At 55.9% G+C, this 24,288-nt stretch overlaps 1 protein-coding gene across 2 annotated transcripts in view; it reads right to left on the bottom strand.

Annotated features, from left to right (window-relative positions):
* Positions 1–20: 20 nt before the first annotated feature.
* STX1A (syntaxin 1A) overlaps positions 21–24,288 on the bottom strand; it is a 74,518-nt gene continuing 50,250 nt past the window's right edge. The window contains exons 4-10 of one of the 2 annotated variants that reach the window (XR_009489136.1): positions 20,897–20,971; positions 19,214–19,287; positions 12,142–12,250; positions 6,390–6,463; positions 5,928–6,065; positions 4,193–4,400; positions 21–3,086 (exon numbers count right to left, since the gene is read on the bottom strand). Coding sequence is in view for 1 of the 2 variants with exons in the window: in XM_059865671.1 (XP_059721654.1) it covers positions 3,009–3,086; positions 4,193–4,303; positions 5,928–6,065; positions 6,390–6,463; positions 12,142–12,250; positions 19,214–19,287; positions 20,897–20,971 (659 nt within the window). In the remaining variant the exon portion in view is untranslated. The remainder of the gene's footprint in view (positions 3,087–4,192; positions 4,401–5,927; positions 6,066–6,389; positions 6,464–12,141; positions 12,251–19,213; positions 19,288–20,896; positions 20,972–24,288) is intronic. The other variant, XM_059865671.1, reaches the window with a different exon arrangement.

The raw sequence follows: 24,288 nt of genomic DNA, 5'->3' as shown, positions 1-24,288 counted from the left end.
GGAGAGGTGCTACCCAGAACTTTACAGTTACAAATGTTTATTCTACATAAAAATTCCACAAAATGGGAAGCTGTTTTGCACCCAAAGCCTTGGGAGAAGAAAGGAATGCTAGCAGGAAGGGAAAGAGGGAAGGAGAAGAGAGGCAACATACAGTGTCATCCAGCCCAGTGAGACAGAGCAAGCCAGGGTCAAGATCCACATAGAAAACAAGGACACTTAGCTCACAGTACAGCAACAGTAGAACTCCACGGGGGGCTCGGAAAGCCTTCAAGTACATTAATTACAAAAAAAAAAACCCAAAAAAAACCCAATCCCCAGTTCGAGTGCAAGCTGTGCGTGCCCCACACTGCTCATGGAATACTGCATCAACACGCTCCCGGCATGGGGAGGGCAGGTGGCACCTGGAACAGAGGTGGTGGAACCCAAAGGACAAGCGGGTGCAGGTTGGGGGCTGGAAAGAAAAGGTGAAACGTCTTCCCAAAGCACAACCACACTTGGTGATTTGGTCTGTACATGCAACAACAGGTAGGTGAAAAGGAACTCAATGGGGCTTCCCGTAGTGCAGGGGTAATTATTGCACCAAAACACCCTCCCCTCACAGCGAGGACAGTGTGAGCCTGCCTGTGGGGCAGCAGTGGCAGCCTGCTCCTCGTCTCCCTGCCTCTGGAGCCCAGCACTGCTGCTGCCCACAGGATCCCAGCAAAGTGCCAGCGGCCCTGACTGGCCCCGTCTGACTCCTGCTGCTGTGGGGGCTGCTGGCAGTGGTGGTGCCAACAAGGAGCAAGGGCCAAGAAGCCCCCTTGAGGCAGTTCCTGGCCTTGTGCCTTGATAGGGGTGCCACAGCCCTGATGTCAGGTGAGCTTGTGCCACTAAAGCCGCTGCCTGGAAGAAAAAAAAGTCACCTTGTGCTAGCAGTTGGCATGGCTGCAGGGCAGGAGCATGGCTGCAGGGCAGCAGCCTGGGAGGAGGGTTTTCCTGCCTGCCCAGTGTTATTGCTTCCTGGAGGGGCCCTGGGGCTCTTGCTGGCCTGGCAGAGTAAGCATAAATGGCAGTGGCAGGGAGTTGCTGAGGGACAGAAGCATGGCCACTCCCTTTTCCTGCAGCCAGACGTGTCCCCCTGGAGCAGAGACCCTGCCCTTGCCTGCCTCCTAGCCCTGCCTGCATGGTCCTGGTGCCCCAAGCCCTTCAGTGCCTGCAGGCTGCAGTGCTGGAGCTCACATCCATGCTGTGGGACTGTGAAAGAAGGGGGCTCTGGTTTGGGGTGTTCCCATGGCTGCACCCCGAGGGGCTTGGACTGAGCAGTGTGGGGAACCAGGCTGGACCCACTTCCCAAGACAGCTGCATGCAGCAAGGGGCTGTGGGGGGGGACCTCGGGTGACAGTGGCAGAGCTGTGTCAGGGCAGGCCCTGGGGCAGGCAGCACCCTGTGGCTGCAGCCTCTGCCTCTCCCCTGCACCCAGAGGGCACCACACACAGCCAGTGCCTGAGCCACAGCACCCTGCCAGCTTGTGGAGCAGCCTTGCCCTGGTGCTGGTGGGAGCTGGGAGGTAACGCAGCCCGAGGCTGGAATACTGGCTGCAATCAAGTGTCCCTTTTCTGCTACCAGCACCTGACAGCCAGCCCCTGTCCCAGAGTGGCAGTGACTTGGGACTCCTCTGGGGGTGCTTTGGCATGTGCACAGGCCAGCCAGAGCCCTGGGGTCTCCAGAGGAAGGTGAGGGCAGAGCCCTGTCCCTAGCCTGAGGGAAACAGGCCGTGGCAGAACTGGACCCCCCTGAGCTGCCAGTGAGACCCCTACAGCAGCTGCATCTGTGTCATGGGCACGGCAGAGGGCACAGGGCACCCAGGCTGTCCCACAGCTCCCCACTGAGAGCAGGTGCCTCACTGGATGGCTGGGTAGGAGGGCACAGTGCCAGGAGCAGCAGTGCCAGGAGGTGGCAAACAGGCAGGCAGGCAGGCACTGGCCTGTTCAGAGCCTGACTGGATACAGGAGGAGGGAGGCTGCTGCTCCTGGCTGGCAGGGGGCTGGATGCAGCAAGGGCTGCTCCTGGCACCACAACAGGAGAGAGCCCAACTGCTTCTAACCCCCAGCCATGGGTATGAAAAAGCAAGGCTGGAGCGGCCCTGCTTGCAGGTGAGTGCTGCCAGGGGCTGTGGACATCAGCCACAGCCCCAAACCCCGGCAGGCAGAGTCCAGCCTGTGTGCAAGAGGAGCCAGGGCACCGTGTGCCAGGGCTGAGAGCACTGCCTGAGGCTGTGCTGCAGGATGAGCAGCCAGGGAAATTCACTGGCCCCCACGTGCCCTATTCCTGTCCCCAGGCTACTGTGATGGCCCCAAGCAGCAGCTCCTTATTCCACACCGCTCCATCAGGCACCCACCAGCCTTTGGCACCCTACTGGGGTGAGGGCTCATGTAGGGAGGGGAGGAGTGGCAGGGATGGAGCCCCAGAGCCAGACAGTCACTGGCCAGGCAGGGCTGGGCAGAGCACACCCCTGGGGAAGGGCCCCGGAGAGAAGCAGCCCGAGGGAAGGTGTTTGCAAGCACAGATGCGGCCGACAGACATGAGAGTTGGAGGTGATGGGCAAGCTGGGGAGGTGGACTGGGCACTCCCGAGGACCCCTGACCCCCATCATCCCTCTCTCCCTCCCTCCTCCTGTCACTAACACACACTGCCCATCACAGGATGAGCAGCAGCAGCGCCCACGGGCACTCCTGTCCCCCACCCAGCCGGTCCCAGCCAGCCCCCCAGCCTGGAGCAGTGATGAGAGCTCGGGTTCCCCGCCGGGGTGCCCCTTGCAGCCATCACCAGGGCCGGCCCCCCGCCCGCCCCGGGGCCGGAGCTCCCTCCACACAGACGCACCGCACCGCACACACAGCGTCACAAACAACCATGCATTAAACTGAAATGCTGCTGGGAGGCTCCGGGGCTGCGCGGGTCGCTCCGGGTGGCTGCAGCCCCATGGCACGCGCGGCTCCATCCATCGCACACAGACAGTCCTGGGGGGGAGGCTAGCCGAAAATGCCGCCGAAGGTGGAGGCGATGACGATGCCCAGGATCACACAGCAGATTATGATCATGATCTTCTTCTGCTCAGGTGTCCCAGCAGCAGTAGGGAGAGAAGGGAGAGGGGATGGTGAGTGTTGGGGCAGGGTGGACCCAGGTGTTCAGAATGGCACTCTGTCCTGTTCCCCTTTGCCCGTGGTGGGCTCTGAGCAGCAGCACCTTGGGAGCCAGAAGGGCTCTAGCAGTCCTGGGCAGGGAGGGACACCCCTGCTCCAGCTTCTGCCCTGGGTTGGCAGAGCTGAGCTGGTCAGGTCCCCAAGCTGATACAGGAGCAGGACAGACAGCTGGCACTGTGCTCAGACTCTGAGCCAAACCATGACCTTTCCTATTTTTATTTTGCAAGGGCTGTGGCTCTCACAGCATGCCTGGTCCAGGGGTCCACCTTGTCCTTTTTCCTCCCCCCAAGCAGCACCCCTGCCCTATGGCTCACTGTCAGCTTTCACAGAGTCTGAGCTGGGAGCTCTGCAACCCTCAGGACCTGGGCTGCTCCCAGTGGTGTAGGGCAATGAGGTCCCCGGGCACCTGCAGAGCTGTGCCAGGCTGCCAGGGGCAGACAAGGAGGCATCCAGGCCCTGTGCCTGGGATGGAGGTGTCAGCAGTGCAGGCAGGGGCAGATGGGCCCCAGCCAGAGCCATGACTTGTAGCATCCCATGAACTTTCCCCCCTTGGTCAATGCCCAAACCCTCAGGTCTGGAAACATTAACTACTTACTACAGTCATCCCTCCCAAAGGGCAAATCAGTCTCCCCCATGGACTTGGTGTCACAACTTCCTCGGGATTCTCCTTCCCCTGTCACTGCCTTGGTACCCCTGGTGGCCACCCCCCTTCCCCTGGTGGCCAGGCCCCCTAGCTCTGCCCCCCACCCCTTCCCCTTTATAAGCTGCCACGTGGTTCTTCCTCTTTGCCCGGGTTTGTCCTTCAGGGACAGTGTTACTGTGCTGGAATAAAACCTTGCAGAAGAGCCTTTCCTGCCTCTGTCGCTGAGCCAGCTGCAGAGAGTGCTCAGTGAAGGTCTGACTGCACTGCCTGAATGTTAACTGAGCCTGCCTTTCGACAGGAGAGGCTTGCTGGGGACAAGGGACAGGCAGCAGCACCTACCACTGCAACACCTGCACTTTTAGTGACTCACCCGTCTGGCTTTGCTCTGGTACTTCACGGCCTTTTTGGTGTCGGACACAGCCCTCTCCACGTAGTCCACCGAGTGCTCCACGTTGTACTCGATGCGGTCAATCATCTCTCCCTGCAGGGGGACACAGCCCGCGCGCCCGCGCAGACCTGAGCGCCCTCCTGCTCGGCGGCTCCCTGCCTCCGGGGGAACGCTGCCCTGCCCGGCAGCCCTGCACAGAGAGAGCACCATCAGCCGCCTGCAGGCACTGCGAGTTTCCTGCTCTGGACTGCACACCCCGTCCCAGAGGATCTCTGTGCACATCCCAGCACGGAGACGAGCAAGGGTGAGGGCCAAGGGAGCTCCCAGCCCGGTCCTGGTGCTGACCTGGCCAGCAAAACCCCAACAGGACCTACACCAGCACCACACCACATGCTGCTGAAACAGGAGGCGTGGCAGGGAGCAAGGACAGCGCCAGCAGCACCATGAGGGATGCCCAGGAAACCACACACGTGCAGGGATCAGGGACCACCGCTCCCACATGCACTGCACTGAGGGCAAGAGGGTCTGGAGCAAGGCCAGCCAGGACTGAAGAGCCCTCCAGGGACCCCTGCCCCACTCTGCCCCTGCTGCAGGGGTAGGATGGGACTGGGGGCTCCTCTGGCTGTGGGGACACGGGCTGGGGTGAGCTCCTCCAGCCCTGTTCACCTCCTTTAGCCCCATCCTGACCGGGCAGGCCAACAGCCAGGTCTGCAGCAGCGGGACAGGGCTGGCAGGAGTGGGAGGTTTGGAGCCCTGTGTCCTCCTGCACAGCATGGAGGGAATTGAGGCCACAGAGCCATGGGCTCATAGCCAGCAATGCTGCAATGCCCATTTCTCACCCTAATGCTGGAGAGCACAGGGAGGACAAACCTTGGGGCCCAGGGCTGCTGAGCACTGAGCCCCACCAACTGCTCCCTGTCTTGTGTAAAACTGCTGCTGCTTCTTCCTTCCAGTGCCATGCCAGGGCAGAGCAGAGCTGCCAGCCCTGCTGCCTGCCTGGTGTCCTTCTATTCCCAGTGCCAGCAGCTCTGAGCTTCTCACCCACAGGACAAGGGTGCTGGCACTGTCCCCCCTTAGAGCAGGGCAGGAAATCATGAATCCCCACATACGTCCCCCACTGCAGACAGGACAGGCCACCAACACCACGGTGCCCTGGTGACCCTTGGTGTCCTGCCACGGCCATCCCAGTGCCATGCAAGCAGCAGCCATGCAGGAGCAGCCATGCAGAGCAGAGCATGCAGCACCAGGGAGCCTTTACCTGCCACCGACGTCTCCTCGGGCCATGGCAGCATGGCGGGCAAGAAGGGGGGTGAGCAAAGACACAGGAGCCCGTGCCTGGCTGAAGGGACTGGTGCCACGGGCTGGCAGCACAGCCCAGGGGCCACCCCGAGCTCACCCAGCTGGACCTGGTGCTCCAGGGAAGTTGAAGGAATCTCCCCCTGCATGGCAGCACCCAGTACCCTCCTTCTGAGTCCCTCACTGAGCCTCCCACCCCACACACACAGCAGCCCGGCCCTGGGGTGTCAGGCAGGTGGCTCCAGCCCTGGGGAGCCCAGCTCAGCCCCACTGGGAGCCATGCTGCTCCTGGATGTGGCTATTTCCTCTAAGCACCCACCCAGGCAGGGGAGCACTGCTCTCCAGCCTCCCCACTCACCACAGGCAGCCCCATCACCCTCCAACCCCTCCAGGTGAGCCCTGGGCTGCACTTTTTCCCCACCTGGCTCTCCACCAGCATGGCCATGTCCATGAACATGTCGTGCAGCTCTCGGATGCTGTTCTCCAGCTTGATGATCTCACTGTGCCGTGTCTCAATCTCGTTCAGAGCCTGCTTGGTGATGTTGGAATCCATGATGATCTGCAGAGAAAACAAGGCCACTGAGCACCATGCTCAGAGCCAGCTCCAGTGGGTCTGAGCACCAAGACTCAGACTGGGACTGGGGGCACCAAGAGGGGGATGAGCAGGAGCTGCAGAGCCCCTCCAACCACCCCAAGGCAGGCAGTTTGCAGCAGGGTGCTGGGATTCAAACTGCTCCAGCAGATCCTCAGCCCAGACCTGAGCCCCCAGGCCCCTCCTGCACGGGCTGTGTTCATTACTTGTGCTGAGGCCACTGTGGCAGCACATCCAGCAGCCATCCCTGGTGCTGGGGGCTGGCTCAGCTGCAGCTGTGGCAGGGCTTACCCCAGAGGAGAAGATGGCCGGGTTGCCGCTCTCCAGCATGTCCTCCAGCTCCTCGCTGGTGGTGGTCCTGCCAGCTGCAACCACACAACACAGGTCAGCCAAGGGCCCCCTGAACCCACCACAGGTCCCACAGGCTCCAAGGTAATTCTCCCACGAGTGGAACAGAGCAAAGCTTTCAGCCCCAGGAGCACCCAGGGCAGTTTGGGGGCTGCCCTCTCACAGCCTGGCTCTGACACCCCCCATTTTAAGGGCATCAAGTGGCCAGCTTGGCTCAGCTCACACAGGAATGCCCTCCTGGGCACACTGAGCATTCCTGCAGAGCAGGGAGCAGGGCTGAGGGACCAGCAGCAGCCAAGGCTCTTCTGTGAAGGAGCAGGGATGGGGAAGGAGCCACAGGCAGATGTGCTCTGGACAAACCCTGTTCCCAATGCCGTGAGGACCCGGGCTCAGCTGGACTGCCCAGGTTTTGGCCCTGCTGCTGTGTGACAGAAGCCAGGCTCTGTCCTCCCCCTGTGGCAAAACCCTCCATGGCTCTGGGGGCCTCCATCCCCATGGCTCCTCTAAAAACAATTCACCCACACCATGTGGTTCCTTCCCTTCCCCACCCCATGCAGCAGAGAGAGATGCTGATCCCTCCATGGTGGCACTGATCCCTGCATTAACTGCAGAGTGTTTCCTGGGCTAGCAGCCATGTGGGACACATGGAATCACAGCCAAACAGATGGAGATGCTGCCCAGTGGGATGGGGAGGGCGAGCAGGTCACCTGAGACAGGGCAAGTGACACCCACTGGTGTGAGCAGGGCAGTCAGGCAGGAACAGCTGATGAAGTGACTCCACCAAGCCTGATGGAACCAAAACCTGCAGAGCAGGGCTGGGGTCTGTAGATGCTCCCCTGTGACATGCTGCCTGCAGCCTGTGGCACTGAAAAGGACAACAGCATCCTCCAGGATGAGTCCAGGGCACCTCAGAGTGGGGGAAATGGGGCAGAGCCCAGCACAGCTCTCAGACACGTGGGCAGAGGCTGGAGCTCTGTGTGAGGCTGGTCTAGACAACCATGACCTGTTGGTGACCCCAAAGCCCTGAGAAGCTGCTGGTTTGAGTCCCAAAAACAACCTGAGGGGGTTCACAGATGTGTGTGAGGCTGAGCTTTGCCACCTGTGTGCTCACAGACTTCAGGATCAATCAGGCTCCCACCCTCCCCAGCTCTGAGGGGTCCTCAGAGGAGACGGGTCCCCAGGAGGAGAAGGATCCCCAGCCCCTTTCCAGACACTGTTACATGTTTTAGAGTGACAGAGCACCACTCCCACCAAGGATGATCCACCACAAGCCTTGCCAGCTTTTCTTGCTGTTGGCTCCTCGCCCTGGGCTGACACTGCCCTGCTCCCAGAAAGAGAGAACAAGGGACCAAGCAGCCCAAACTTCCAAACCCTCCTGTTGACGTGCTCAGCTCTGAGCAGACACTGGCCCAGGTGCTGTCCAAGGAGAGCTGCTTGCTCTGCCAAATGCCAGCCCTCGAGGCAGTCCTGAAGGGCTCCAGGAGATGCCACATCCCTCATGGGCAGAGGTGGGATGGGATGTGGGAATCACATTCTCATCCTCTCCCTCCTGCTGCCTCACTCCCCTAATGCAGAGCACAGAGCTGCTAGAGCTGCACTGAGGTGCAGCTGTTAATCCCATGGATTAACAGCTGGGCAGCACTGCTGGCCTGGCCAAGGGCCACGGCTGCTCAGGAAGAATTTGCTTTAATGCTGAGCCAAGCCTGGGGCATGGGGGCTGCATCTCACCCACACCACCCAGTACAGCACCTGCCAAACAAGAAACAATTGTTTAATATAACCAACCTGCAGCACCTCAGAGGACCTCCCAGGAAAGCCACTGCCTCCTAACTGGGCTTCCTGGCCTGTCATCAGCTCCTCCACAGCACTAAAATCAGCTCAAAGTGTCCTGGGCACCTGCCTGATCTGCTGCTCACATTCCCACAGGGCCATGGCACAGCCAAAAATGGGAGTGAAAGGAGAGAGCCACTGCAAGGTGGCACTGAGGGAGAAGAGCTTGGGGGAACACTCCTGCCCCAAAATTTGGTGAAACACTGGAAAACCCTGAGCATTGGAGCTGTGCCTCCCCAGAGAGCTCCAGAGTACACCTGTACACTTAGCATCTCTAGCAATTCAAAGTTTCTTGGGGAGAAGCAAACTCAGCCCTAAGGTGGCAGGGAGAGAAGGGTGAGAGAGTGCCCAGGTCACTGCAGAGCCACTGCAAACTCTGGGACAGGTGAATGTGAAACCACTGAGGAGACTTCAAGGCACAGCCCTATAATGGCCAGCTGGACAGAGTCACCAGCTCCCAGGGCAGGAGCAGCCCTGCCAGGGTGTGGGGGAAGCTCCCAGGGAAGCCTCTGGTGCCACAGCTCAGTCCCACAGCCCAGCTGACACTGGATGGCAGTCTGTCCAACCCTGCATGCAGATGCTCTATAAATAGGGAAGGCAGCTCAGGGCTGAAGGATCCAGTGGTCCATGGCCAAATCAGGGCTCAGCTGGGCTCTCCAGGCTGGCAGCACCCCTGGGCTGGCAGCATCCCTGCTCCCAGCAGCAGGGCTGCACAAGCACCTGCAGAGCCACAGCTGGGGCTCACACTGAGGACAAGGCACCTTCCCCAGGCTGGGATCCTCTGCCTGGAGCTGGCTTTTCAACACTTACAGACACAAATCCATACAATTCATGGAGGATGGGTAATGCTGTCCTGCCCAGCTGTGTGTGAGGTAACAGGTAGGAGTGACTGGCCCACCTGGCTGTCACCCAGCTCAGACAGGTCTGGCACTGCCCAGGCTGGGATCAGGATGAGGATTCAGCCACAGAACCCTGCACACTGCATGTCCTCTGAGCTGCTCCTGGGTGGGCAGGGTGGTGCTGATGTTACACAGCACAACCTCTGGCACACACAGACCCAGCAGTGCCCACCAAGGAGAAGGGAACAGATCCTGAGGGGGCTGTGGGGAGCCCCGGGGGGGGCTACAGCACAGGGCACTGACTCTACATCACCAACTCTGCCACTGTCCTACTTGCAGAGCCAGATGTGGTGAGGATGGGGAAACTTGCTGGTGCTGGGGAGCCTGCCCAGAGCACCTGAGCAACTGAGAAGTTCCTGCTCTCATAGTCTGAAAACATGAGTGATTTACTGGCTTTGCTGTCAGAGCTCCCAGCACTTTCTATCTTTGGACTCCTCAGCAGGAAACGAGAGCTGAGGATGTTGTGGAGATCTGTGCAGTCACATCCCAGCTGAGCTCTGTCCCAAAGAGCCTTTGCAGGAGCAGCTGGGGCTGAAGGCCCTGCCTGGGACACCCCAGGCCAAGCAGAGCCCCTGCCCAGGCAGCACTCCTGGTAAAACATCCATAAGCTGCTCCTTTGCACGAGCCTTTTTGCCAGGAAATATTTTCCACTGTCCTGATGGGGGAATCCAGCTCTGGCAAAGGGCTCTGCACAGGGCTGTGTCCCTCCCCAGCACAGCCCCAGCCCAGCTCTGCACCTCTTCTGTAGCAATGAGAAATGCACTTATCTCCCTCCACACCTCCATCCTGAAGGGAACAAGAGTCCCTTGCTCTCAGAACTGGGCCACCTCTCCTAGAGCACACACTGCTCATGGGGACCCCTGAGCAGCCCTGTCCCTGCACCCAGCAGGCTCTGTCAGGCACTGACAACCTGGCAGGATGGACAGAGCAGACACAAGAACAGCAATGTACCTCCAGGATTTCAGCAGAGCCCTCCCAAAATTCAGTAGGAAAACAGAAGGAAGGTTTCTTCCAGGTCTGCATCCAATCAAGGACAAGGCTGAGTCCTTCCAAGCCTCCTCTCTCAGAGGGAGGCATAGGGATACCTTAAATTCCTGTTCCCATGACAAGCCACTCCTCAGCTGTCACTGCAGGGTGATGCTGGCTGAGGGGTGAGTCAGGCAGCTGGAGCAGTGACACATCCTGCTTTACAGCAAACTGGCAAGCTCTTGTTGAGCCTCGTGTCAGTCAGCCTTCCCATGCAGCCCTGGCAGTATCAGACATCAGAAAGACTGATCTGAACAAAGATTAGGGCTTGCACAGCTGTGTCTCCTTCCAGCCCTTCACAGAAATTCCCACAGCACCCAGATTCCCAGCACATTCCCACAGGTGACCACCAAGCACGCCAGGTTGACTCTCAGATCTCCTGTCATTATTCACAGTGAGCTGGTGGAGGAAAGAAAAAACATCTATTTGGTTCTTAGAAAAAGAAAAGGATTAAGTTCAGAGCCTTGCATTCTGAGCACAAACCCCACAACACATCTGAAAGTGAGATTATTTGCAAGAATTTCCTTTAATCTCTGCATGTCCTGCTTCCCCCTTGATTATTCCCCTAATTACATGGTTCTTCTTTGCTGGGAGATCACCCCTTGGCTCTAAAGCATCCAGGTACCACCAACTGCCCAGAAGAACCATCAGGAGAGTGTTTCTAGAGAGGCAGGACTGGTCTGCTCCCAAGTGATGGGCTCTGGATGACTCAGAGATCCTAGTGCCACAGCAGGGTCACCTGGGTGAGGTGTCACCAGCCTCAGAGGTGTCACCTGAGGTCCAGCCTTGGTCACAACATAATGGTTGCTAAGAGCCATCAGTCCTGGGCCCAGAGAGGCAGCACTGAGGCTCCTGCTCCTCCTGTGCAAGGGAGACCATCAGGAGCAGGGAGTGCTCCCATCTCAAGAATTCCCTCCTCCGTTTTCATGTTTAGCTCAGTTCATCCATGAAGAGCACCCTGAGGAAGGACAAGCACCCACAGGAATCAGGAATTCCCATGAGCTTCTTTGAATTAAAAATTAGCTGCAAACACAGAAGGAATCCCTCTCCTTGTGATCCCTGTGCTCTCTCTGCAGCATTTTGGGATGTAGTTTGCTGGATGCACGTTGCCACTGGAACTCAAGGTCCCACCCCACAGGAGCTGTGTTCCAGTCGCTCCCAGGGGCTCCTGTGCATCCCAGGAGCTCTGCCCAGCTGTGGGAGTGTCCCAGATTGCAAGGCAAGATGTATTCTATTACCCTGTGTGGCAGTTGTCTTTTGTCAAGTGGACAGTTTGCCTTATCTCTCTCTGAGTGATCACACCCACTCCTCCCTCTGGGGACACACCTGCTGATAAGAGGCCATTGAATGTCCCTGCATGGCTGATAAGAACTGCAGCATCCCATTGGGAGATGTGAGCCCAGAGGGAGGAGCCAAGCATTCCTACCCAGATATAATCTGGAGATTCTGGAACACCAGCACAGCTTCTCCACTGGATTTCCCAGAGGAACAGCAGCTGCCTCTTCCACTGGACCTTCAGAGGCAGACTGCACCTTTCTCCAGGATCCCTGCTCCAGCAGAACCACCCCTGGCACTGCAGGAGGGCTGAGCCACAATTCCAATGGGACTGCTGCCAACACCCTGACCCACAGGGTGTCAGGCTGTGCTCTGGCTCTGTCAGGGTTGGTTTAGTTCACTGCAGTGTTTATTTTATATTTTTCTCCCCTAATAAAGAACTGCTATTCCTGCTCCCGTATCTTTGCCTGAGAGCCCCTTAATTTCAAATTTACAGCAATTCAGAAGGAGGGGGTTTGTAGTCTCCATTTCAGGGGAGGCTCCTGCCTTCCTTAGCAGACACCTGGCTTTCCAAACCGAGACAGGGAGCAGCTCTGGCCCACTGGGAGTGTCGAGGAGGTGGTTCCCAGAGCCCAGCTGTGCCCATGGCAGGGTGGGTTACTCACTGATCTCCAGCTGCCTCTGGATCCTGCCCTTGCAGCGCTCCCGGTAGTCGGTCTGCGTGGCGTTGTACTCCGACATCACCTCCACGAACTTGCGGGACAGCGTGGAGTGCTGGCAGGGAACAAAGGGGACAGGCAGCTGAGAGTCTCACTGACACATTTTATGAAAAATCCTTTTGCTAGGATCTTTTCTCCTGAGAAGCCTCAGAAACAAAATGTAAACAATAATTCTCTGCTGCTGTGGAATGCAACAGGTGCATCTTTGGTTGGCCCACATTGGTTGTTTTTAATTAATGGCCAATCACAGTCCAGCTGTCTCAGACTCTCTGGTCAGACACAAGATTTTATCATCATTCCATTCCTTTCCTTGCTAGCCTTCTGATGAAATCCTTTCTTCTATTCTTTTAGTACAGTTTTAATGTATCATTTTCTTTTAATATAATATATACCATAAAATAATAAATCAGCCTCCTGAAACATGGAGTCAAGATCCTCCTCTCTTCCCTCGTCCTGGGACCCCTGCAAACATCACCACATGAGAGAGCCCTGCTACCCCTGTGTCTGTCTCTCTGGGAGCCCCCCAGGAACCCTGGCCAGCCCTGGGTTGGCAGACAGCAGGGGACACTCTCTGTGCCCTGAGGGCAGCCAGGCTGGTCACCTTTGCAGCAGAAGGGACACCAGAGACATCAGCAGAGGATAAAAGGGCTGACTCTTAGCAGGGTTAATCCAAGGTTTAATTAGGAGCACCTCAGGGGGGTCCTGCTGAGAGCCCCTGGAGAGGTGCCAAGGTTTCATTTGAAGGGAGGTGGAAACCAAAAGCAGATAACATTTACTGACCAATAAGAAAAATTAAGGCGTGGATACTGGAAATGGACATTTAGGTCAGTGTATGGGGTAACACTTGGGGGGCTGACCCCTGGCTAATCACTCAATGTCCTGGACAGAAAGTTCTAGATGGAGGGGATGGGATGCTGAGTGACTGACAGAGAGCCAGGGTGGGGATTTGGGGATGATCTCAGCAAAGGAGAGGGATTACACAGGTAAAGGGAGGGGGTACAATCTGGGGTAAACTATCTGGGGAAAACACGGAGATGCACAAACAAAACTATTACAAAGTATAAAAACACACTACAGCCCCCCTGCAGCAGGGAAGCACCTCCTGCACCTCCACCTGCAGCCACATTTCACAGAGAAAAGCAAGGCACAACTTCCCAAGAATATTTCTGGGATTCAGATTCTCGAAACCTCAGAGAAAGAAAAAACACTTTTCTCATACAACATCCTTAAAAAAAAACAGAAAAATGAAGGAAAAAACCACCACCTGCAAATTGTTTATACTTAACAAGTTATCACACCCTTACAACTCCCTAAAAGTTCTCACAAGCTGCTGTGAGAAATGCTTGCATTTTCTCTCTCTGTCCCATAGCATCCACATCCAACCAGCCCAAAAGCATTTCCAGCCCAAAAGCTGCTCCAGAGAATGTGACAGAGCATAAGGGGGGCAGGTGGCAGCAGGTGACACATCCCCAGGGCAGTGGAGCAGAGGCATCCCTCATCCAGCCCAACCTAAGCACAGCCCTCAGAAGGTACCCTGGGAGGCTGGCAGCACCCTCCTTGCCCTGCTTGTGCCTAGAAAGCCTGGAGGCCACAGCAGTGCCCTGGGCTGGGCCCTGCCTGCCACTGCTGTGCTGCTGGGACATGCCAGACCCTGCACAGGCACAGGATGGACCCATGGGCACCACTCTGCAGTGCTGGGGGCAACAGAACCCAGCCCTGCTCAAAGCACAGCCACAGAATCATCAGGGTTGGGAAAGACCTCCAAGATTCTCATGTCCAACCTTGTCACCCAGCCCAGAGCACTGAGTGCCACCTCCAGGTGTGCCTCCAACATCTCCAGGGATGGGCACTCCACCACCTCCCTGGGCTGCCCCTTCCCATGGAGAAATTCCTTCTGATGCCCAGCCTGAACCCCCAGTGGCACAGCTTGGGGCTGTTTCCTCTTGTCCTGTCCCTGTTCCCTGGGAGCAGAGCCCAACCCCCAGCTGGCTGCCCCTTCCTGTCAGGGAGTTGTGGAGAGTGAGAAGGGAGGATGAAAGTTTGACAAGAAAGTCTCACAGGTATGTGTGTGCTTGGCAGAAAGAGTTTTGAATGTAGAATCTGAAGAAGGAATAGAGATGGAAGCAAGTTTTGATATAGAAGAAAAGAATTTCTGAGCCAGTCTGACTGGATAACCAAGGAGGCAAAGGGTGTGTTAGTTAGAAGGGGTTTTTATGGCTTAGAGCAAAGGATAAACCCACCCCAAACAAGATGTTTTTACCAAGCAGAAAGAGAGCACAGGCAAACAAGTCAGCAAATGTGGCAAGGAGAAAAAAGATCTCAGAATTTTCTACTGCAAGAAAACTGAAAAACAACTTCTGGCTTAAACTGTGATGTGCTGACTTTTAGTGATTGGAGAGCAGTGCCATGAATATGGTAATTACAGCAGTTATGGTGGGCTATAGGTAACAGTTAAGGTATAGACTGGTTCTGCTGTATGCAGATGCTCAGCAAAGAAAAGTCTATAATGCATTGTAACCTAAACCAAAGGGTCCCCAGGACTGCCTGCAGCTGGAGCTGCCAGCTGTGGGCACAGCTCTGTCACCCACCACCCTGCACTGCTGTAACACCTTGGGTCCAATAAACTGCATTTGCAGAGCTGCCTGGAGTCCCACATCTCTCATTCAGGCTCTTACTCCCCTGAGCCCCCTTTTCTCCAGACACAGCTCCCCCAGCTGCTCCTCATCAGACCTGTGCTCCAGACCCTTCTCCAGCTCCATTCCTGTCTCTGCACAGTGAGGGAATGTCAGACATGCCTGGCACCAGCAGCACTCAGAGGGGTTGGTGCAGGTGTTCCTGCACCTGCAGCAGCCCCAGCCAGGGCAGCCCCACCTCCAGGAGACAACACAGGAGACATCCCCAGGGGTGCTGACACAGGACACATCCCCAGGGGTGCTGACACTGGCTCTGCAGCCATCCTAAGCCAGCAGCAGCACAGTATTTCTGGGGAGCCTCAGCTCATCTCCCTCCTCCAGCACAAACCTCCCACCAGCCAAGGCCCCTGGCAGCTCCAGCTCTGCCCTCTGCTCCAGAGGTGCTGGCCCAGAGCAAGGTCACAGCAGCTCCCAGGGGTCTCAGCTCAAACTCCAGCAACAACGTGATGTGCCATCCAGGAGACTCTTCTGCTGCTCCAAAATGGTTTTTCCTAAAATCCACTTCATCCTCATTCAGCTGAAAACTATCAACATTTGTTGATCTGGAGCCAAAAATAGCCTGGCTGCTGAGTGACACCCTTCCTGCTCACTAGCACACCATGCTACACCTCTCTTGCTTAAGAAATTGCTTAACTCAGTGTTTATTTTCTCAGATGGTTATTTTATGTTCCTATGAGCATCCCACACGTCTACAATGTGCATTTGATTTTTGAAGGAATAGGGAGTTTTGTGCAAAATCAGCTGGAAAAAAGCATTTCAAATGGCTTTCAGACATTACAGAAACCTGCCTGAATATTCACAGCAAATAAAAAGCAAATCAAAATGTACCTTGGGGTTGAACTCAATAAACAGAAAATATTAATTCAAGTTAGGAAAAGGATTTGTTTCACTCAGGTCTAGCAGCCCTTCACTCCCCAAACATGGACAAAGCAGCCCAAACTGGATTTCCAAGAGCTGATAAAAGCTCTGGGTATTCAGGGTGGGCTCTGAAAGCCCCCAAAAGCACACACTGCAAATGGGGTCCTTGTCCTTCATGTGATTAACAGGAAGGTACTTTTGAAGTGTTTATCCCATGGGGTAATACACAAAATTTTTATTTATGTATATAATATATACTTGTATATGATCTATACATATAGAAACATGGGAAATACTGCTGAGAGCTCTGGCAAGTTCCATCATTGGCTGCATTTCAGGCCTGGGGATGCCCTTAGGAACTGTGACCTGGGGCTGCTGCAGGCAGGTCCAGACCTGAGGAGACACTTCTGGCTGGAGAAGAGCACAGCAAAGCCAGAACAGAACTCCATAACCCTAATGCTCAGCTACTCCATGTTTACAACACGTTACCAAGGGGGAATCAGCTCCTCATCCCTCCTCTTACTCAGTGTTTTGCTAAGAGCAAGTCCATACAAACTGGAGAAAGCACAGATACCTCCAGAAACACCAAGCTTCAAGCACCAGGCATGTCTAAATCAGCTTTCCAGCCTGGCTCATCCCAAACCCCACACAGAATGAGGGGAGGGAGGGGAGGGCAGGCCAGGCTTTGGGGACCCACAGCCACAGTGCCCAGGGGGGCTGGGGCTGCTCAGTGTCACTGCAGAGGACAGAGGAGGGGGGGACCCCGCAGGCTGCAAGAAGCAGGGTCTGCTCAGTGAAGGTGACAAAGCTCAGAGAGAGAGCTCTGAGCTCTCTCTCAGCTTTGGTTGCAAAGACCCAGAGGGAGCCAAGAGAGAAGCTGGAGCAAAACTCATCTTGGAAGTGCACAGGGACAGGGAAAGAGATGAGGGACCAAGCTGAACATGGAATTCCCATATTAAGGGGGGGAAAAAAAAAATCTTTGTAAGAGTGGTCCAACTCAGAACCAGGGTCCAGAGGACCCATGGTCTGTGGTGTCTCCATCCCTCTGGATACTGGGGAGACAAACACCTGCAGGAGCTCAGAGTCAGGACCAGCCAGGTCAGAAGCCAAAGCTCCACAGTGGAGCAGTGTCACATTGCCCACCTCAGGCTCTGGGCCATGGCCAAGAGGTGTCCCCTGCACCCAGGGAAATGCTAAGAAATGCCCAGATTGTAAGAAAACTTCACAGCTCCCTGACTGAGGGAGTTTGGGTTTTTCAGCCTGGAGAACAGAGGGCTCTGGAGGGACCTCAGAGCCCCTTCCAGTGCTGAAGGGGCTCCAGGAGAGCTGGAGAGGGACTGGGGAGAAGGGATGGAGGGACAGCAAAAGGGAGAATGGTTTCCACTGCCAGAGAACATGGTTAGATGGGATGCTGGGAAGAGAGTCGTCCCCATAAAGGTGGTGAGGCCTTGGCACAGGGTGCCCAGAGCAGCTGTGGCTGCCCCATCCCTGAAAGTGCCCAAGGCCAGGCTGGATGGGGCTTGGAGCAGCCTGGTCCAGCAGAAGGTGTCCCTGCCCTTGGCAGGGGGTTGGACTGGATCACCTCTGAAGGTCCCTTCCAACCCAAACCCATCCATGGCTTCGTGGTGGAGCAGAGCCCTGAATCCCACCCTCCACACCCCAGGATGGCATCTGAACCACAGAGCTCAACACAGACCAACCCCAAACCCTGCTCAAACACAGCCCTGGGCTATGCAGCTCCCATCTGTGGCCACCTCTGGTTTCCCCAGACACTGCTGCAGTAAAGCCTTGTCCTGAGACACAAGGGCACAGCACAGCCACTGCCAGGGCCACACACTGAGTGCCACCTCCCTCCCTGCCACTGCCAGGGTCACACACTGAGTGCCACCTCCCTCCCTGCCACTGCCAGGGTCACACACTGAGTGCCACCTCCCTCCCTGCCACTGCCAGGGTCACACACTGAGTGCCACCTCCCTCCCTGCCACTGCCAGGGCCACACACTGAGTGCCACCTCCCTCCCTGCCACTGCCAGGGTCACACACTGAGTGCCACCTCCCTCCCTGCCACACACTGAGTGCCACCTCCCCCCCTGCCACTGCCAGGGCCACACACTGAGTGCCACCTCCCCCCCTGCCACTGGCACCCACACTGGGATGGCATCAGCTCCTGAGGGGCTTGGCACAGAGCAGAACCCCTCAGGGGTTCTCAGCACTGCTGTCAGCACTCTGAAGTGTCTCCAGAAGGGAAGGGAAGGTTTTTCTTGCATGGGATCCGCTGACAGCCTGACACTGCCCAGCTGCAACACAGCTCTGTCCACTCTGGCTCCCTTCTGGAAGGAACAGAAGAGCTGCTCTGCATCAGAACCTGCTGCTGCACCATCCCTTGGCTCTGCCGTGCCCCAGCAATTCCCTGTCCCACCTGCCCTAGGGACAGGTGAGCCTTTGCCCTCCCCCAGCTTTGCAGAGGATGGGTCCCCCCCAGCCTTGGGCTGAGCTGGGACAGACAGCACCTCCCTGCTGCTGCAGGGCTGGGGGTGCTGGCTCCAGCTGGGAGCTGCATCTGCAGAGCTGCTGCACCACCAGCACTGCCACACTGATCTGGCACCACTGTGGATGGGGGAGCAGGCTCCCTGAGTGGCTCCCCAGGCTCAGGAGGAGACAAACTACAACAGCCAGAACTCCTCCAGCAGCACTGCAGAGCACGGAGACATCAGGGTTTTCTGTGTGTGCAAAACCCCCTGTGAGAGCCACAGATCTACCCCTGGATCCCAGCCCAGGTGATAAAGAGCAGCACTGGCTGCCCCTGTTGCCTTTATCCCTTTAATGGTTTGCTAAAACACATTCCTGGTTGCAGAACAAGGCTCTGAGTTGCTTTGTGTTCACCCACATCCCCAGTGGAGAGGACACAGCTCTGCAGAGATGCAAGGACAGATTCCAGGCTGGAGCAAAGGCTGCATCCCCCCAGGTGCTCTCTCACCAAAGCAGCACCAGAAAGTAGAAATTCCACACCAGCTCTGCCTGGCTGGGCAGGGAACAGGGCTTCAGCAGAGAAATCCACTCCATAGCCAAGCACAGGACTGTTGTCATCTTCTTGCAGGGGTTCCATACTGTTGTCTCCTTATCACAGAAGTTCCACACCTCCTTGGTGTTTTCTCATGGGCAGCTCCTCAGAGCACTGACCCTTTCTTCTTCACAAAGCAGCCAGCTGACCCCAGCTCCCCTCTCAACCAGCCACCCCACTCTTTTATAGCACTCTTCTTCTCACTGGTCACAGCTGTGGCCTGTCCAAGTCAGGCCTGCTCCTAACCTTTGATAATTGGCCCAGCTGCAACTCCTTAGGGGTAAGATTACTTTCTACACTATCTTCATTTTCTTATATTCTATCCCCCTACCCCGGCCTCCTCCCCCAGCACTTCTGGGAGCCCTGAGGTGCCCCCTGCACCCTCCCCTCCCTGGTCAGAGGCTCACCTGAGTTTTCCTTATCCGCAGGTCGGCCGATGACCTGTTCAGTCCCTCCTCTTGTTCGATGCTCTGCTCAATGCCTGAAGGGCAGAAGGACACATTAGTTTGTTGTGTTGTGATTTCAGGGCTTACCCCAGAACCTCGGGTCCCTCCCCTGAAGATTCCCTTCCAGGTGTATCAATCACCTCTCCTTTCCCCTTCCTGAACCCTGCTGAATACTGTCAGTCCTGGAATTCCAGAAGGCATTAAGTGATTGGCAGGTCCCTCAAGCCCAGCACAGGGCAGGTTCCTCCTGCAGCAGGGCTCACCCTCCAGCACAGCTCAGTGGATTTCATCAGTCCCTGGGCCTCCTCCCCACTCACACAGAGCACCCCCCATTCATGGAATGGTATTGGCAAACACTGGGCATTTCTGATAACTAATAAAATCACATTTTCCCAAGAAGCTAGCACTCAGAATTAGGCCCTGCATGAGTAATGTCTGGCCTGAAGTCAGTTTGTTGTCAGCAGCTGTTGTTTTTGATCAGCCCTGAGTGTTTTCTGTCATTGATCATGCTGGCCATGAGGCAATGTGGGACACAGCACAAGCACCAGTCATCTGCTGCTCCAGGTAAATATCACAGCAGAGAGGCTTTTCTGGAAGCAGGAAACAGGAGCCTGTCCTGCAAACCCTCAGGCTTTCAAAGTCCCTTACAAAACACTAAACAAAACACTTATGGAAAAGGATTTTTGTTTTTTAAGGCCAAACCCCAGGGATCCCAGTGTGTCCAGGGCCATAGGAATGGATCCCCTGGACTGTGGAATAGATCAGATATCCCTGGCTCTCCTTCCTGGCTCTAGTTGAGATCATGTGTTAGGAGGACAGAGGGAGCATGGGAACAGAGGTACAGGTCTCCTGGCCCACACATGGGACATGGCCACACCAGGGGTGACCTGATCCAGGGCTCTGGGCACATCTGAGTCCTCCATGACTGCCAGACTCCCACAAAACCTGGGATTAGTGAGGACACTGCTACCCTGGGGGAAGCACCAGCTCCTCTCCTACCCTTCAGACACAGCCAGGTCTCCTGCACCAATGCCAACCAAACCTCAGGCTGATGTCCAAGACCACCACAGGCAAATCCAAGGTGCCAGGGGTGACCTGGCTCCTGTCTCAAGATGCTGCCATCCTCTCAGACTCCCTCAGTCCCCCGGGGTCTAGTCTTGGAATTCTGGGTTGTCTGAGTCCTCCAGCACAACCTTGACTATCAGTGGGCAGACAGCCACCTTGTTCTCACACCTCAGACTGACTGACTCCTCCAGTAGTGGAAACTGAAGGTGACATCCTGCAGCACATCCCACAGCAGCACCTCCTCACCCACCCAGACCTGAACAGAACCTTTGGCCAAGCTGGGGGTTTGCCCAGTGTCCAAGCCCTGCCAGAGGTGTGGCACAGGACTCACTCAGAGCCCACCAGCTGCTCCTGGCCCCATTCCCTCAGTTCCACTCTGGACAGGGGGCACAATGGGGAAATTCACAGAGGGCAGATAAAAGCATCTGCAGGGTACAGCAGAGAGGGAAGGTGATGCTCATCCCAGCCTGGGACAGGAGTGCTCCAGGTAGAGCCAGAGCTCCATCCCAGGGTCCTTAGTTTAGTTCAGTTTAGTTCAGTTCAGTTCAGCTTAGTTTAGTTTAGTTAGTCACCACTCACTCTTTAGTTTGGAGCGCACTTTGTTCGCCGTCTTCTTGATGTCAGACATCAGCTCCTCCAGCTCCTCTTTCGTTTCTGGGGAGAGAGCAAAGAGCAAACATGGATGTGCTGCAGACACCACTGAAATCTGCTGCCCTGCAGAGACCAGAGCTGTGAGCCCTTTAACCCCCCCTAACTGGAGGGATTTCCAACCCCTGACTGAAAAAACTCCCAATTCCCAGACTGGGAGCACTCCCACAATCCAGACTGGGAACACTCCTCCATCCCAGACTGGGAGCACTCCCACAATCCAGACTGGGAGCACTCCTCCAACCCAGACTGGGAGCACTCCCACAATCCAGACTGGGAACACTCCTCCTATCCAGACTGGGAGCACTCCCACAATCCAGACTGGGAACACTCCTCCAACCCAGACTGGGAGCACTCCCACAATCCAGACTGGGAACACTTCCATCCCCAGACTGGGAGCACTCCCACAATCCAGACTGGGAACACTCCTCCTATCCAGACTGGGAGCACTCCCACATCCAGACTGAGAGCACTCCCACATCCAGACTGGGAACACTTCTATCCCCAGACTGGGAACAGTCCCACATCCAGACTGGGAAAATTTCCACCCCCAGACTGGGAACACTCCCACAATCCAGACTGGGAGCACTTCCACATCCAGACTGGGAACACTTCTATCCCCAGACTGGGAACAGTCCCACATCCAGACTGGGAAAATTTCCACCCCCAGACTGGGAACACTCCCACAATCCAGACTGGGAACACTTCCATCCCCAGACTGGGAGCACTCCCACATCCAGACTGGGAACACTCCTCCAGCCCAGACTGGGAACACTTCTATCCCCAGACTGGGAACAGTCCCACATCCAGACTGGGAACACTTCCACCCCCAGACTGGGAGCACTCCCCCAGTTCAGACTGGGAACACTCCCACCACCCCATGCTCCATGGTGGACTCTCCTGACACTCCTGAGACCTCCAGCTGCTTCCAGCTCTGGGCCCCAACACAAGGGTTAAATTGAACAAGAATGAGGTCAGGTTAGACATGGGGAGGAAATGTCAGACCATGAGGGTGGTGGGCCCTGGCACAGGGTGCCCAGAGCAGCTGTGGCTGCCCCATCCCTGGCAGTGCCCAGGGCCAGGCTGGATGGGGCTTGGAGTGACCTGGGACAGTGGAAAGTGTCCCTGCCCATGGCAGGGGGTGGAACCTTTCAAATTCCCTTCAAACCCTGTGATCACAGAGAGGTTCCTCTCCCAGAAACCAGCGTGTCCTGAAAGAAGCCAGGATTTGCAGCTGTGCCCCTCAGCAATCTGTGCTTCAGGAAGTGCCAGAGCCCCTGGAGCAGGGGCACAGCCCCAAGCCCAGATCACTGGGACCCACCTGGGCTCTGCCAGTGCAGCTCTCCCTGCTGCCAGCCCAACACTCCCTCTTGATTTTGATGAGATCAAGTCTTAATTAAATAAAACTTAGTTTAACAGAGCCGAGGCATATTGACTGACTCATGTCAATGGTTCTGATGCCAGCTGCCAGTCACAGGCATAATTAGAAAATCCTGACGATGGGAATGTTTTGGGGGAAGGTCCCATCATTCTGGCAGCTATAAACATTCCCATCCCTGAGCTACAAGCTTCAGCACTATTGGGAAAAGGAGAGAAGGAACACATCTGTGAAGTCCTTCACCCCAGGATATTTGCTGGAGAAGGGGCACAAATGCAGTGGCAGGAATAGGACATTTTCAGTTTAAATTCTCATTTAAGTGCCTAATTTTTTCCCATTCTTAAAAAGACCTCAACCTTGTAATAATAAGAAATAAATAATAAGAAATGGTTATGTGAAGAAATTTCTTGAAAGAATTTATAGGAAATATAAAAATTTCCAATAATAGGAAAGTAATAAAAATAAGAAACTGTTATAATAAGAAACTAATAACTGTAATAATAAGGAACTAACAATTATTTCTTAATAAAGAAATAAACCAGCCTGGTCTGAATACCTCCCTGCAGCCATCCAGGCTGGGTAAGCAGACAAGGACCAGGAGTACAGGAGACAAGAGGAGACAAGAGGAGACAAGAGGAGACAAGAGGAGACAAGAGGTTGCCCTGGCCACAGGGATGGGCTGGGAGCTGGGATTGTTCACCTGGAAAGAGGAAAGCCAAGGGGGTCCCTACTGCTGTCTGAGACCACCCTGCAGGAGGGGGGACAGGAGCTGGGGCCAGGTGTCCTCCTGGTCCCTGGAGGTGACACTCAGCTTCCTGCTGAAGCCTGGGGGTGCACAGGAAGAGGACGAGCAGTGCTGGACCAAGCTGGGGCAAGCAAAATGCAAATTAGGTGTTGAGAAGAAAAACATCCATGATGGTGGTCAAATACCAGATGCAGAGAGGCTGAGGGATGTCTGAGGGATGTGTGAGGGATGTCTGAGGGATGTCTGTGGAATGTCTGTGGGATGTCTGTGGGATGTCTGAGGGATGTCTGAGGGATGTCTGAGGGATGTCTGTGGGATGTCTGTGGGATGTCTGAGGGATGTCTGAGGGATGTCTGAGGGATGTCTGTGGGATGTCTGAGGGGTGTCTGAGGGATGTCTGAGGGATGTCTGAGGGATGTCTGTGGGATGTCTGAGGGATGTCTGAGGGATGTCTGTGGGATGTCTGAGGAATGTCTGAGGGATGTCTGTGGGATGTGTGAGGGGTGTCTGAGGGATGTCTGAGGGGTGTCTGAGGGATGTCTGAGGGATGTCTGAGGGATGTCTGTGGGATGTCTGAGGGATGTCTGAGGGATGTCTGTGGGATGTCTGAGGAATGTCTGAGGGATGTCTGTGGGATGTGTGAGGGGTGTCTGAGGGATGTCTGAGGGGTGTCTGAGGGATGTCTGAGGGATGTCTGAGGGATGTCTGTGGGATGTGTGAGGGATGTCTGAGGGATGTGTGAGGGATGTCTGTGGGATGTCTGTGGGATGTCTGAGGGATGTCTGAGGGATGTCTGAGGGATGTCTGTGGGATGTCTGAGGGATGTCTGTGGGATGTCTGAGGGATGTCTGAGGGATGTCTGAGGGATGTCTGAGGGATGTCTGTCCTTGTGGATGTTCTGCACAAGGGTGGATGAAAGGCTGGACCTGCTGGAGGGGACTGGTCAAGGTCCTTCCCACCCATATCCACCTTCAATTCTTTTGAACAATTTCTCCCAACTCACTGCCACGTGCTTTCCCTTCTCCCTGTCAGTTCGGGCTGAGGGATCCCCCTCCATCCTGCTCTGAGACCTCACCTGCAGACCTGCTTCCAAGTCTGGAGTCCCCAGCCCAGGAAGGATGTGGAGCTACTGGAGAAGTGCAGAGGAGCCCATGGAGATGCTCTGAGGGCTGGAGCCCCTCTGCTCTGGAGCCAGGCTGG

This window comes from Haemorhous mexicanus, chromosome 22 (assembly GCF_027477595.1).
Source record: "Haemorhous mexicanus isolate bHaeMex1 chromosome 22, bHaeMex1.pri, whole genome shotgun sequence".
NCBI lineage: Eukaryota > Metazoa > Chordata > Aves > Passeriformes > Fringillidae > Haemorhous > Haemorhous mexicanus.
The sequence above is the reverse complement of the archived record's forward strand: the minus strand, read 5'-3'. Positions and strand labels throughout refer to the sequence as shown.